The sequence below is a fragment of the Vombatus ursinus genome, unplaced genomic scaffold, assembly GCF_900497805.2.
Source record: "Vombatus ursinus unplaced genomic scaffold, bare-nosed wombat genome assembly UNPS02014813.1, whole genome shotgun sequence".
Taxonomy (NCBI): Eukaryota; Metazoa; Chordata; class Mammalia; order Diprotodontia; family Vombatidae; genus Vombatus; species Vombatus ursinus.
The window spans coordinates 12611356-12626864 of NW_020954591.1; the positions used below are offsets into that span (position 1 = coordinate 12611356).

Consider the following 15509-nt stretch of genomic DNA (forward strand, 5'->3'; position numbering starts at 1 on the left):
CAGATGGGGTCAGGAAGAGTTGGACATGACTCAACAACAGCAACAGAATACATGCAATGCAGTAGTCACTCGTTGAATACTACTGTGTTAACCTTTGTGAGAGTTACAACTTTTCCCAAAGGCATCAAAATTATAAAAAGGGATCCATTTGAGCTTTGGATATTAAGTCATTCCTTAGTGAAAAAGTGTGACATCTATATGTACAAGATAATTATGATTATTGCTTATTATATTCTTGGGAAAGTGTTATAAACTCTTAATATGAAGTGAAAAAAAATCAACCTGCTGGTTCTCTTCTACTTCTCCTATGGATCTTTATAGAACACCAGCCTTTCAAGAGCTCAAAACTGATTCTGGCTGTGAGCAGAATTTCTTCTGGGTGGGCAAGGAACGGCCAACTCAAGAGTCACTTAAATTTTTTTAATTATATAAAGAGGGTAAGCAGGTAGCTTGTTTTTCATTTCAAAAGTCAGGTATGCTTCGGGTCACATTCTTTGACAAATTGTAGCATTTAGATAACATTGGTTCAAAAAGAGAATTTAAATAATGGAGTGTGTGTTTTTTTTTATTTAATAGAATGCCCGGTTTAGGAGGATTTCACATAAGCCAAGATTTAGATCTGACCTCTGGATTCAATCGGAATTCATTTTATTCTGAAGGTAAAGCATTACTAGATGACCCACGAGGTCCAGTCCAATGCTGAGATTCCATTATTGAACCTATTTTCTTTTAATCAATAGAAATTGAAAAAAGGAAATAGGTCCAAGAACTACAAGTTGGCCAACCTCAAGATACATGTGAAAATGCTATTGCATGTCTGGAGAGGCAGCATGAAATAATGGAAAAGAAATGAAGTTGAAATCAGAAAAATTGGATTTTAGGTCTGGTTCCACCTGTAGTGTGCCTCAGTTTTTTCATCTGTAAAATGGGGAAAATACCACACAGTATCATTGTGAAGATCAAATGAGACAATGCTATAGAGTAATTTTAAAAATTGTGCTACAAACATGAGATACTCTGTTTATCGTCCTCTTGTATTGGCTTTACGCAAAGCCTTATAACAGCCATCTATTGTATACTTGAAATGGGAAAGTTTATATATATGAAGATTGTGTCAAACCCAGCTTGAAAAATTTTATAGATTGTTTTATTCACCTGCAGTCATCATGGATGAGTGAGGGAGAGTTTCAGAGAAGAAACTTTACCTTTTAAGTGAGCTAATTAGTTTAATTTGGACAGTTTCCAGGAGGCGGATCAATGTAAGGCATAATATCAGAAAAGCTAGGTGCAAATCCTGCCCAAAGTACTTATTGTAGCTGTGTGACTCTGGAAATGTCAGTTGGCTTCTCAGAACCTTAGTTTCCCTGTATATCAAATGGAAATAATCTTCCTTGCTTTATCTACCTCATAGGGTAGTTGTGAGGGAAACACTTTGCAAATCATGAAAGTATCACATAAGTGTGAACTATCATTGTTATGCCATTAAGATAGTTTGTTCTAACTAATATAGATTTGCCAGATTCCTTTAATGACCCTCCAATGTAATATGGCTATTAGTATAAATTTTTAAAACCATATTGAACTGCCAAAAAGAAAAATAAAAGGCAGAACAGTAGGGAAAGACAACAGGCCCACTTGAAGTTGCCTCCCAGCCTGAACTGAAGACCACCCAACTACTGTGCCTTTGGTAAGCTGCCAAATGTCCTCTGGCAGGTAACTTTCTTGGTGTTTTCTATAAAAGTGAAGTCTATTTGTATTTTACAGAAGAAATTGAATATGAAAACCAAAAAAGGCTAATTGAAGAAGAAGACTTCAATGTGCTTACATTTGAGGATCTTCTCTGTTTTTCTTATCAAGTTGCCAAAGGAATGGAATTTCTTGAACTAAAGTCGGTATGTTCCTTGTGAGAGAGAAACTTGCAAAGGAAAGATGATAACATGCAGATTGGCTTTAATGCTTTTTTCTTGAGTTTTAACTTGGAAGCCTTCTATTCTGTCTCTTTCCCTATTCCCTCTCCCCCCCAATAAAACCCTGCCTTAATTCTATGCTTTATCTTGGCAGTAGAAATGAGATTCCTTTGGAAGGCCAGTAGGTGCTGAAATTGGATCAGGGTACCCAAAGCATGAAGTTCAGTGATATGTCCAAAACCACCTCAGGAGCTTTAGAAGGTCCTAGTCTCATTCATTCATTCATTCATTCATTAAATAAGTATTTATTAGGACTTTGTGGGATCAACAAAGTCAGAGTGCCTGCATCCTGATTTCCCTCTACCCTCAATTTGGCATCTTCTCATCTTCTCTCTCTCTCTCTCTCTCTCCCTCTCTCTCTCTCTTTCTCCCCCCCCCCCCAATTGGAATTAAGTGACTTGGCCAGGGTCACACAGCCAGTAAGTATCTGATTTGAACTCAGGTCTTCCTGACTCCAGGGCCAGTGCTCTATGCACTGCACCACCTAGCTGTCCCAATTTTGCATCTTCTTGATCTTTATCTATAACTCCTTTTAATAATGCCCTCAGTCATCAACATTTTTCTTATGATTTAATATTTTATTTTCCCCCAATTACATGTAAAAACAATTTTTAACATTTCTACAAAAATTTGAGTTCCAAATTCTCTCCTTCCCTCCCCTCTTCTTTGAAATGGCAAGCAATTCATCAACATATTTATTATGCTCACAATCTGACTTAAATCACTCTTCTCACAGCCTTTCCTTTCATTATCTTCCTTTCTCTCCTCTTTTATTTTACCCCTTCACTTCCCTCCCCTCTCCCACTCCACCTTTCCTCTTTCTCTCCCTTCTCCTCCCCTTCTATTCTCCCTTCTTCTTTTCCTTCCTTCCCCTTCCCTCCCCCCTCCCGTTGTTCCCTTCTCCTCTGCTTATATTGCTTGGACAGCATTTCTAGTAGTTAAATTATTTAAGCTGAAAAATGAAAGTGTGCCTTAATCTCTACTTATTTTCCCTTCACATTGTGGAAATTGACTTTTTTCATTTTTACTTTTCCCTGCCTTCAAAACATCACATCACAAATTTAGAGTGGGAAGGGCCCTTAGAGATCATCTAGTCCAACCCCCTTGTCTTACAGGTGAGGAAATTGAGAGTTGTAGAGCTTAAATGACTTGCCCCAGGTCACACAGGTAATAAATGAATGGCAAAGCCGACATTCAAATCCAGTGGCCTGATGCCTGCATGCTGCTGTCCAAACTCCCTCCTTATCTCAGTCTGTTCTGTCACCTCATTCTTCATCTTCCTGTCCATCAGCATATCTACCATGCTATCAGGAGCATGTCTGTAGAGACTTCTTGGCCCAGCGCCATGCCTTAGTCAGTGGACATGGAAATCATTCTGGCTTGATAGTTTGTCTATCCTTTATTCACATCTTTACTTGGTAAAATCCTAAATAAGCTGATTTGATAACAGAACTTACTCCTCTGATTACAGGACTACATATTTGTTTAAAGTAGATCCAAGACTTTTGTAGTGATGGAGGCATCATGAGAACTTCGGTTCAAATCCTGCCTATGACACTACCTATCTATGTCATGTCATCTCACTGGGCCTCAGTTTCTCCATATATAAATTGAGCTAGATAGCTTCTAAGGTCCTTTCCAGGGCTAGATCTATGATCCTGTTATCCTAATGGACTGAGTCTTGAACTTGGCATCAAGAAGACCTGGTTCGAATACAATCATGTCTCTAACTCTTAAGAGTGGTGTGACCATAGATAAATCACCTACCCTGTCTAAGCCTCAGTGTCCTCACCCGTAAAATGAAGATAGTTATACCTGTAGTGCCTACTTCACAGGGTTGTCATGAAGTTCAGATGAGTAAAAGTGTTTTGCAGGCTTTAAAGCATTACATCAATGTTGGGTGTTATTGTTACTTTCTTAGACATCTTCGTCCCTTTGTTCTCATGTTGTCTATGCTATCCTAACTTTTGTCTGAATCTATTTTCTAATCTTTTTTTTTGCCAGATCACTTTGATTATGCCTTCTCTTTAGTGTGCTGATATCCCTACCCATTCCCCTTGAGAATTCAACTCCAAAATCATGTTCATTTTTCTCCCATGATATAGCTCAGTTTTTCCTGGAGCCTTCATATTTCTGCTTCTTTCTCTGCTCTATCCTTTGCTGCCTCTGGTATTGCCACTTCTCAGGTACCTCCTTAGAATGAAAGGTTAATCGATCTTCTAAGGCTCCATCAATTATATCACATGCTCCCCATTGGTCATATGGCCAATCTGAAAACAGTGGGACTCCCTTTCCTCTCATGGCTCAAGAAGGCCTCTGTGGAAGACCCATGTTCACCATAAATGAGAATGGAAAAATGGACCGTATATGTTTCCCCCATTCATCTGTTATACTTTATGCTGAATTTGCCCTGGGATAATAATCATATGCAGAATTGGAAAATCAATGATTTGTGCATTGTCACCATATTCAATACTAGTCTTGAACCTGAAAGAGAAGGAAGCTTGTTCTCATAGTAAATAATATTTATTCTTTCTAGTGTGTTCACAGAGACCTTGCAGCCAGGAATGTACTTGTGACCCATGGGAAAGTGGTGAAGATATGTGACTTTGGATTGGCCAGAGACATAATGAATGACTCCAACTATGTTGTCAGGGGCAATGTGAGGCTAATGTTTTTTATCCATTTTTATTTTTGTCATTGTTCAATTTCATTCAATTAAACAAAAATTTATTAAGTGCTTGCTAAGTACAAGATATTGAGGAGATAGGGAGAAAAATGACAGTTCCTGTCCTCGAGATGCTTACCATCTAGTAAATGAATGTATTTTATTACATCTACTTTTGGTTGATAGGACAATAAACCATACTACTTAAAAATGAGTTCCTCTCCCCTCCATCTCCCCTCCCCCCCAGTAACATCTAAATATATGTCTAATAACAGCTTTAATTTCTGTGCCAAGAAATCTTTTTGGCTTTCAAAAAGAATCATTCTACAATTACACAAATGGAAAAGCACCAAAACAATTCCTATCTTACTGGCTAGCCAGAAATAAGCTGATTCTAACTGAATTCTAATCTAAAATTACACATTTTGAAGTCCCTATTCCAACATTGCAGTGGCATTTCTTTGAAAAATCACATTTACTGGTACATACATCAGTTCCTTTAGTTATAAAATGAAGAGACATAATTAATATCCAGTTATCTTACAAATAATGGGTATTGCTTTTGATAAATGAATGAATGAAAAAAGTACTTACTAAATGCTTACTATGTACTAGAAACTGTGCTAATGATTATTATCAAGCCTCTTTTTCTATTTTTCACAAAAGTGTAATGAATCATAAAATTGTTCTAATTTTTCTGATGGAAATGAGACTAGAAAATTCCAGAGGCTTGAATTTCCAATCCCATATGCAATCAGTTGCTAAGTCTTACTGATTCTACCTCAGTAATATCTTGTATATCTGTCTCCTCTCCTCTCACATGACCACTACCCAAATTCAGACCTTCATCACCTTTTACCTGGACTATGACAATAGTCTTCTAACTGGTCACCCTGCTTCTTTTCTCTCTTCTCTCCAATCTGTCCTCCACACAGAGACCAAAATAGTCTTTGAAAAGGCAGGCCTGGAAATGTCACTTCCCCACACACAAATCTTCTGTGTTTCCCTGTTGCTCCAAGGATAATATGTAAACTCCTCACTTTGTAGCTTTCAGTTACCTGTCTCCAAGCTACTTTTCCAGTCTCATGTTCTACTACTCTCACCTTTAGTCACTCTGCATTCCAACAAAATTAGTCTGCTAACTCTTCCTTGGGAGGTAGCTAGATGGTTCAGTGGATAGAGTGCTGAGCCTAGAGTCAGGAAGACTTGAGTTCTAATCTGGCCTCAGACACTTACTAGCTGTGTATCTTGGGCAAATTACTTAATCTCTGTTTGCCTTAATCCCCTGGAGTAAGAGAATGGCAAACCATTCTATTTTCTTCTCCATGGACAGTATTGAAAATATTGGGGTCACAAAGAGTCAGACACAACTGAACAATAAGAAAACTTTTTCTTGAACTCAGCATTTGCCTTTCTTTATACAGGCCATTTTCCTCAGTCTTCCCCAAGCACCCAGTTCTTAGAATTGTCCCTTCCTAAATCACTTTGCATTGCTTATCTGTGTACCTGTCCTTATTGTCCTGCAACTCCTTGAGGACAGGGATCATTTTGCTTTTGTCTTTGTAACTCCAATGCCTAGCACGGTACCTGGCACATTGAAGGCACTTAAAAAATGAATTAGATGCTTATTAAATTCAGCAGGATCTTTCTGACAAATAGGAAATTGTAATGAATATTACATATTATGTGGCTGCTACTCGTGAATCTTTCTTTTCACTGAGGGAATAGAGGACTCATCATATGAGAACTCCATGCCTATTAATGCCTTCAAAAAGATCTCTGAGTTATAGGGATGATTCTTCTTCTTTGTCATCTTCACTGGTCCTAGGTAGCTCCCTGGTCCCACTCTGGATAAAATCAGTACAATTATATTGATAAGCCAAATACAATTCAATCATTCTGACTCCACTAACTGAAAAATTGCCACTAAAGTGAATAAATATCCACCCACAAAAAACAAATCACTCTTCTGGGTTTAATCAAGCAATTAGAATAACCCAGTCAGAAAATCAGCTTACCTATCATTTAAAACTGAGTTAATTTCACAAGTTTTGAGCATATTTAATAAGTCATATAAGCCATATACAGAGCAGTTACTCCAGTGAAAGGAGCATTTCCCTGCTCCTTCTGCCTAAAAGGAGAGATTTTTTTTTAATAGTCTTACTTAGGATCTAAGATCCAGTGGTTTCCTCCTTAACAGATATCTTCCTCATCTGGTTACTGTACTTTACTCTCTTAATCTGGCTCAAAAGTCCTTTTTCATCATAGCTGAAGTGAATAAAGCCACAGAAGCCCACATGCCGTCAGTTCTGGAAATTATGACCAGTGCCACCCTCACCACAGTCTTGTGCATGACAGCATTTCCAGGATGATCAGTCTTCCTAGCACTTTAGCGGCAAACTATTCCACACATTCGGTAATACTCACTTAGCCCTGATCAATTGATTGGCTGAAGAGGAATGGTCTACTGCCAGACCAGCCAGATTTTGTGCATGATTGTGCTTCTAGATTTATTTGAAAACAAATGTGTTTTTTAAGAATACTGATCTTACTGTTAATTTTAAAGGGGGAAAGTGAATTTTCTGGATTGTAACCCTAAATTCAGGATTGCAAACATGCATTTTTTCCTTTTAATAATATTTTATTTTTCCCAATTATATGTAAAGGGAGTTTTCAACATTCACTTTTATAAGATTTTGAGTTCCAAATTTTCCCCCTCCCTCCCCTCTCTTTCCCCCAACATGGCATGCAACCTAATATGGGTTATACATGAACAATCATATTAAACATATTTCCACATTAGTCATACTGTGAAAGAAGAATCAGAACAAAAGGGAAAAAACACATGAAAGAAACCCCCTGCCCCTCCCCCCAGAAAGAAAGAAAGTAGTATGCTTTTATTTGCATTCAGACTCCATAGTTCTTTCTCTGGATGTGGATAGCATTTTCCATCTTGAGTCTTTTGGAATTGTCTTAGATCATTAAGAATGTATTTTTAGGGGGAACTTTTTTTCCAATTACGTGTAAAAACAATTTTTCACATTTGTCTTTTTAAAATTTGAGTTCCAAATTCTCTCTGTCCCTCCATCCCCTCCTCAGAAGGCAAGCAATTTGATATAGATTATACATGTGCAGTCATACAAAACATATCTCCATATTAGCCATGTTGTAAAAAAAAAACACAGACCAAAAAAAAATAAACAAACCCAAAAATATATACTTCAATAGGCAAACTCTATCACTTCTTTCTCTGGAGGTGGATAGCATTTTTCATCATAAGTCTTTCAGAATTGTCTTGGATCATTGCATTGCTGAAAATAGCTAAGTCATTCACATCTGATCATTGTACAATATTGCTGTTACTATGTAGAATGTTCTCCTGGTTCTGCTCACTTCATTTTGCATCAGTTTGTGTAAGTCTTTTGAGGTTTTTCTGAAAGCATCCTGCTCATCATTTCTTATAGCACAATAGTATTCTATCACAATCACATGCCACAACTTGTTCAGCCATTTGCCAACTTATGGATATCCTTTCAATGTCCAGTTCTTTGCCACCACAAAAAGAGCTTAAGCATGCAGGTTTTAAATCTAATTTTGTTTATTTTTATATACACATGTATATGTATATGTATTATACATATGTATACATATAAATATGTTAAAACCATACTATGCGTAGTTCTATTTATCAGTTCTTTCTTTGGAGGTGGATAACATCTTCCTTCATAGGTCCTCTGTAGTTTATTTGAGTATTCATAGTACTCAGAAAAACTTACTCTTTCATGATTATTCTTCAAATTATATTGCTGTTACTGTATACAATGTTCTCTTGGTTCCACTCATTTCACTCCATTATTTTAAAGCATGCATTTTTTAAAAGTGGCATTATTAAAACTACTGTGAATTCATTAAAACAATCTTGATAAATAGAAAAAAATTAAAATAAGTGGAAATTGGAAAAGTCACCTTTTGATGTCCTCTTTGGTTTTATACAGGCTCGGTTACCTGTGAAATGGATGGCTCCTGAAAGCCTATTTGAAGGCATATACACAATTAAGAGTGATGTCTGGTCCTTTGGAATATTGCTCTGGGAAATATTTTCTCTTGGTATGTTTTAATCCATGCAAAAAAAAAATGTGCCAGGTCCTGTTCAAAGTACTGACTAACCAAAGATTGAAATAAAAATGGCTTTTGAGAGGTACTGTGGAAAAAAATTATGCTTCTGCAGTCAAAAGACCAGAGTTCAGATCCTGAGTCTACCACTTACTTACTACCTTGGGTGTGACCTTAGGCAAAGTTCTCTCTTAGCCTCAGTTTCCTCATCTGTAAAATGAGGAGGTTGACTATAGATGACTCTATCAGTGGTATCACATTCACATAGAAAAGATCTCTGCAGACTGCAGGTTGACTTAGAGAAACACAAAACAACATTATCTAGATTATACTGTGGAGTAGCTAGGTGGTGCAGTGGATAGAATTTTCAGCCTATAATCAAGAAGACTCATATTTCTGAGTTCAAATCTGGCCTCAGACACTGACTAGCTGTGTCACCCTAGACAAGTCATTGAACCCTGTTTGCCTCAGTTTTCTCACCTGTAAAATGAGCTGGAGAAGGAAATGGCAAACCACTGGAAGATTTTTGCTAAGAAACCCTAAATGGAGTCACAAAGAGTCAGATGTGACCAAAATGATTGAACAACAAAATGTTGTATTGTATTTTTATTTATTTTGTTAAATGTTTCCCAATTACATTTTAATCTGGTTGGGTCCCAAAGGGTGAGTTTGATACCTCTGTGGTGACTTCTGAGGTCCCTGGCTCTGGATTCAGAGAACCTGGGTTCAGAATCCCATATCTGATTCTTACTACCTGTGTGACCTTAGACAAGTCGCTTAACCTGCCTGCAAAGTCAAAATGGCCTCTAATGTTCCTTCCTGTTCTAGATTCTATGGTCCCTCAATGATAGGAGGCTTATTTCCCTGCGTTCCAGCTCTAGATTTTTTGTCTCTTGTATCACTCCCCATTAAGGAGCCCATCCCAATGAAGAGCCTAAAAATAGAGGCTTGTTTGAAGCTGATTATGCTCCATTTGGATACTGGTTTTATTTCCCTGATGTTTTTCTCAGGTGTGAATCCTTACCCTGGCATTCCAGTTGACAATAATTTCTACAAGCTCATTCAAAGTGGATTTAAAATGGATCAGCCATTTTATGCTACAGAAGAAATGTAAGTGGAAGCTTAAATTAAGATTTAAAGCACATTGGATCCCATTTTAACGAGCATTAGTTCCCCCCCAGAGACCCAGGGAAAATTAAATGCTAAGAAAGTACAGCAGATAAAAAATGGTTTCTCATGAAAAAGAAAAACCTGCCTTTATACTTGGGTTTCTTAGGAAACGACTTCTGCATAGCACATAATCTTGTGCTAGGTAGTACAGTGATTAGAGCACAGAGCCTGGACTCAGAAAGACCTGAGTTCAAATCCAACCTCAGACACTTCCTAGCTGTGTGACCCTGGGCAAGTCACTTAAGCCTGTTTGCCTCAGTTTCCCCATCAGTAAAATGATCTGGAGAAGGAAATGGCAAACCACTGCAGTATCTTTGTCAAGAAATCCCCAAATGGGGTCATGAAGAGTCAGACATAACTGAAACAACCCAAGAACAACATATAATCTTTATTTTGCTGTGAGGTCCTGGTATAGGGGAAGGAAAACTGGCTGTCAATTTAGAGGACCCGAGTTCAAATCCCATGGTTGCTGCTTAGTCCCTGTGGGACTATGGATGAATCATTTGACTTCTCTGGGCCTGTTTATTCCCCTATAAAATTAGGGGGTTGGACTAGAGGGCTTCTGAGGGTCCTTCCTTTTCTAAATCTATGATCCCTCTCTTGTAGGATGGCCCTCTCTCTTGATCTCTTTTACCCTCACCCTGCAGGACCCAAATGACTTGATGGTCTTGGACAACTTCAGTTATAATTGGGCTCACTTCCTTAGAGGTGATCAAACTCAATGCCAATCAATATTCAAGACCTCTGCACCTGCACCAGGCAATTTATCTTTCCTTTAAATTGATCTCCATCCTTTCCCCAAGTCTCTTTTTGTCTTCCCTGTTACAATTGTAAGTGTTCACAGTAGAGTTTAGCATGCAATTAGCTCTCCATATAACCAAAATGACACTTCGTGAGATGGAGATTAATGATTTGGCTTCATACTAGCTTACTCACCTTGGTCCTTCTCTTTATTCCATTGTTCCTGCAGCTACTTTATAATGCAATCCTGCTGGTCTTTTGACTCCAGGAAAAGGCCATCCTTCCCATATCTGACTACTTTTCTGGGGTGTCAACTGGCAAATGCAGAAGTTGCGGTATGTAATGCAACAGAATCCTGTCCAACTGGAGAGTTCTGTTCTTTTTTTGGTTTAGGTGGGAAAGGGAAGAAATTCACTGTCACCAGGGACATCTCTAAACAGAAATGATCAATTATCTTCATCTCTGGGATTTTTTTTATTTGTTTGTTTCAGTGTTTCTGAGGGCACACGATAGCTAATCATGGATACTTCTATAAAAACAGCAGCTTTTCCTGAAGACTTAGCTGATAATTTCATAAATTAATAGTTAGTAGGGAGTCATAGTCATGTCAGATGAACTAAAATTCAGTTCTTATCGGCTGGAAAATCTGCTACTTTTTAGCTGATTTTTTTTTAGTCCTTTATTCAAATAGAGAGGCCTCATGGCGTAATAAATAGAAAGCTGACTTTGAAGCCAGGAAGACCTGAGTCTGCATCATACATATGATACTTACTGGTTGTGTGACACTTGGCAAGTTACTTAGTGCTCTAGGCAACTCTAACCATAAATTGAAGAGAAGGCACCAACGTACATTTGAGGAAGGGGTTTCCTTAGCCAGAATTTCCATGTATAATGAACCACAGGTCCAGATAGGGATAGATCCTAATTCCTATTCTTATCCCTTTATTCTAATAGAGTTGGACTAACCCATTATGTCAGCAGTTAGGTCCTTAAGATTTGGAGCAATCCAGGCTCTACCCCATCACCTGGTGATAGAAGAAAAATTTCTTTCCAATGATGTTTCTGTTGTCCCTTCAAATAAAATGCTGTCTAGCAGCTTCTGCACAATGGAGGTCAAGTTTCTGTTTGGATTTCTGCATTCTTTTCACCAAATTGTAGTTGAAGAATAACTTTTTTCCCTGTGTTGCTATACTTTGGCACATATTGAAACTAAGGATCATTTCAGTAATTTGGATCAAAAAGACTGAAGAAATGGAGCATTTTTTAAAGTGTAGGAGTCCCTCAGTCTCTTTCTTTTACCTACTTTAGCATGAAATTGTTAAAGAACTAGCAATCCAGGGTAGTCATAAACATGTGATCTGAGAGGAAGAACCCTGGATCTGCCCCAGGCAAAGACTATATTAAGAACTATAGCATGTGTTTAACTGTGCCAGAGGTAATAAAGCTGAGAATGACTGGGAACATTTCATGTCCACCTTCATGCTTTAGTCCCATGCTCTTCTTTCCTTTTAGATATTTGTAAAATGCTTAGTATAGTGCCTGACACATACCTGGTACTTAATAAATGCTTATCCCATCTCCCCTTCCTCACCTCAATGCCTTGAAATTTAGGTCCCCATTCCAGTGCCACTTTCTTCCCCCCAGTTGTTAATACTTTCCCTTTTACCTCAAATTGTGTATTTCACATTTTCCTCTTTGTATATATGTCCCATTTTCCCCACCACCTGTTTCCTCCTCAGCAAAATGTAAGTTCCATGAAATAAAGGACTGTCTCATTTTCCTCTTTCTATTCCTGGAACTTAGCATGGTGCCTGGCTTATAAAACTGAATTAAATTGAACAGTAGGGCAAATTTTATTTCCATTTTAAAGAAGAAACAATGGAGATTCAGGGATTTCCCCAAGACTACCCAGAAACTTACAAGTAGAGCCAGAATAATGTCTGGGTCCCATAGAAAATTTTCAGAAAAGTCCTCTCTTTTCCATCTCTTTACTTCTGTTAATTGTGAAATAAACAAATCACCAATGAAGACAAGCCACCTCCATTTGTTGCCATTCCCACCTTCTGGCACTGCAAAGGTTTACTGTTATGTATCCTTGGTAGAACCAAGTTTGGAATAAAGGATTTAACCCTGACTCAGTTTCTTCATGGATAGAGTGAGGACTAAAATTACTTGCCGTGTAATATGACATGCTATGCATTTTAAGAGAGGCCACGAGACATAGCACATAGAAGGCCAGCTTTGGAATCAAGAACATCTGGGTTCTAGTCCTGACTCTAACACATACTAACTTTGTGTTCTGGGAGCAAATCGCTTGACCTTTTAATGTCCCAGCCAACTCTCAAAGACTGTAATCACAAATGTCCATCTGCCTTAGTAAAAGAAGGAGGGAGTTTCCACACTCTGGAAGTTCCCCATCTTAGCAGATGAAGTCACAGATCTGGACAAAAACAAAACAGAAGTGACTGATATGTTTTAAGACCTTTGGATGAGAAGCAAGCCATGTGGAGTCTTATCCAGTAAAAGCTGCCGTCACCCTCTATTCATGTGTTGGTCCAAGTCTTAATGTTCTTCCTCTTTTTCGTATTTAGATGTATCAAAATATTGAAGATGGAATCTCTAAACCTATGTCCAGTTACCAAAACAGGTCATCTGGCAGCGGTCAGATCAGTCCTGGCCAACCCCCTCCTCAGACCCAGGATAAAGATTCCTAGAAAAACAACTGAGTCTTCCTTACTTCGCTCTCAACTCTTTATGCGAGCTGCACGTTGCCAAAAGAAGGCTGGTGGAATCACTAAAGTGAAATGAATCCTCTACCGCCACCATGTTGGGATGTTCTCTAGATGTTCAAACAGGGTTTGTTCTTATTTTAAAGGGAAATTTTGTTTTAAAAAAAAAGACCAAAAGGAGACAATAACGCCAAGGAAAACTGATCGATTATAACCTGGCCTGTATAAATCCTTGCAACCAAAGGCCTTCCCGTGATGTCTATGTGGAAATTTCATACTTGAATTATCCTGTGTTTTTGTAAATATCTAAAAACATTTTATTAAGTGCCTAATATGACTTTTTTAACCCAACTTTGAAAATCACATGTACTTTAAGGTTCTCTTTTTTTAGATATTCTGTGAATGTACTTTCATGGGACAGAAATAAACTTTCTATTTTAAAAATGTTTGTTATTGAATATTTCCAAGTGACAGATTTAGAGTTTCCAATTTTCATCTAATTTGAGAATTTCTATTGACTTGTATTTGGTGAGCTCCCTTCCAAGCTGGTCTCCTATTAAAGCTCCACAGGGCAGAGTGATACATTTTCCTCCCACTACAGACACACACACACACATGCACACACACACACACACATGCACACACACACACACTCACACACTTACACTTTCTCTCTCTCTCTCTCTCACTGGTATCATTATGGCTCAAAAATTTACAGTCATCCCTCACTCCTCTTTTTCTTTTCTCCACATATTCCCTAAGTCCTATCATTTTTTTCTTCCTAATGTTCTAACAACTCTCAGTCTCATCAGCTTTACTTTTGAAACAACGCAATCTTTACTCTGACCAAACTGGTGTATTCCTTGTTTTTTGGTCACATCAAGAACATTTCAGCCTCCCCCCCCCCACCCAATGGCCCTTCCACTCCTGACCACTTGTATAAATCTAACCTTCAAGACCAAAGAAGAGTCCCACGCCCTCTGGGAGGCCCTCCTCCACTGCCGAAGACTCCAGCAATCTCTCCCTCTTTTGAGCTCCTGTAGGACCTACAACCTGGGTGATTCATTTGACACTCAGTTTAACTTCTCTGCATTTATCCGTTGATGCACATGTCCTGTCTCCTCAACTCAACTATGAGGCCTTTTACAGAAAGACCATGTCTTACGCTGGCTCCCTGGTCTAGCAATGGTGGGGGTGCTTTGCTGTCCTGGTCAGCAGTGTTCTCAGGACTGTCAGTCCAACTTACTTGCCCCCTTTCTTGCATGGATCAAACCTCTTTCTAAACAGTCACCCAATCTTCCCCCTCAGACACGACTTTCTCTCCAGCGTCTCTCTTAGCTTCTCCACTTTGGAGAAGTAGTGTTCCTTTCAAACCAGCCCTGGAAGCATTGGGTAAGAAAGGGCTCTAATACCAGCCCAGTGAATTGCAAGCCGCTTTCCCAGTCAGATGACTGACTCATTGCTCCAAGAGAACTGTTCCTTCTCCCTTGGAAAATTATTTTTTTTAATCAATGATTCATTTTTCTTTAGATCCAAGCCTCCAGAAAAGGAATTACTCTGGCAAAATAATACCTCTCTCTCTGTCTGTCTGTCTGTCTGTCTCTGTCTCTCTCTCTCTCTCTCTCTCTGTGTCTGTCTCTCTCTGTCTCTCTCTCTCTCCTGTCTCTCTGTATTTCTCTCCCCCTCTCTCCCTCCTTCTTTCTTTCTCTGTCTCTTTCTGTCTTTTTTATGTCTCCCTCTCCCTCTGTCTCTGTCCTACCTCTCTCTTTCTGTCTGTCTTTCAATTTCTCTCTCTGTCTGTCTGACAGACTCTCTCCCCCTCTCTCTGTCACTACTTTAAGACTCTTTTCCATTGCACTAGAACAAGAATACACAAAAGTCAGCAAAGCAATGATTAACTGCATTTTCCATACTCATAAAAACAAAGTAAACTGAAGGACAAAGATGAATATGGGGAAACAGGCACTTGCCTTCTCATGAGAGAGGGAAGAAGGAAAAACTGGAGGAATCAGTCTTGTAGGCCAGCAGTGTGTGTGTGTGTGTGTGTGTGGTGATGGTGGTAGGGAGAGGAGTGGAGCAGAGGGGAAGGTGTTAGTGGCACAGCATCATTCCCATATAGCT

At 38.7% G+C, this 15509-nt stretch overlaps 1 protein-coding gene across 5 annotated transcripts in view; it reads left to right on the forward strand.

The window, feature by feature from the left end:
- The window catches only part of FLT3 (fms related tyrosine kinase 3), a 74641-nt gene extending 60830 nt beyond the window's left edge, over nucleotides 1-13811 (forward strand). For 4 of the 5 annotated variants that reach the window (XM_027835223.1, XM_027835221.1, XM_027835224.1 and 1 more), the window contains 7 exons: nucleotides 577-659; nucleotides 1765-1892; nucleotides 4507-4629; nucleotides 8631-8742; nucleotides 9759-9858; nucleotides 10889-10994; nucleotides 13251-13811. In XM_027835223.1, coding sequence (XP_027691024.1) covers nucleotides 577-659; nucleotides 1765-1892; nucleotides 4507-4629; nucleotides 8631-8742; nucleotides 9759-9858; nucleotides 10889-10994; nucleotides 13251-13373 — 775 coding nt within the window. In that variant the 3' untranslated portion in view covers nucleotides 13374-13811. The remainder of the gene's footprint in view (nucleotides 1-576; nucleotides 660-1764; nucleotides 1893-4506; nucleotides 4630-8630; nucleotides 8743-9758; nucleotides 9859-10888; nucleotides 10995-13250) is intronic. The other variant, XM_027835222.1, reaches the window with a different exon arrangement.
- The last annotated feature ends 1698 nt before the right edge of the window (nucleotides 13812-15509 follow it).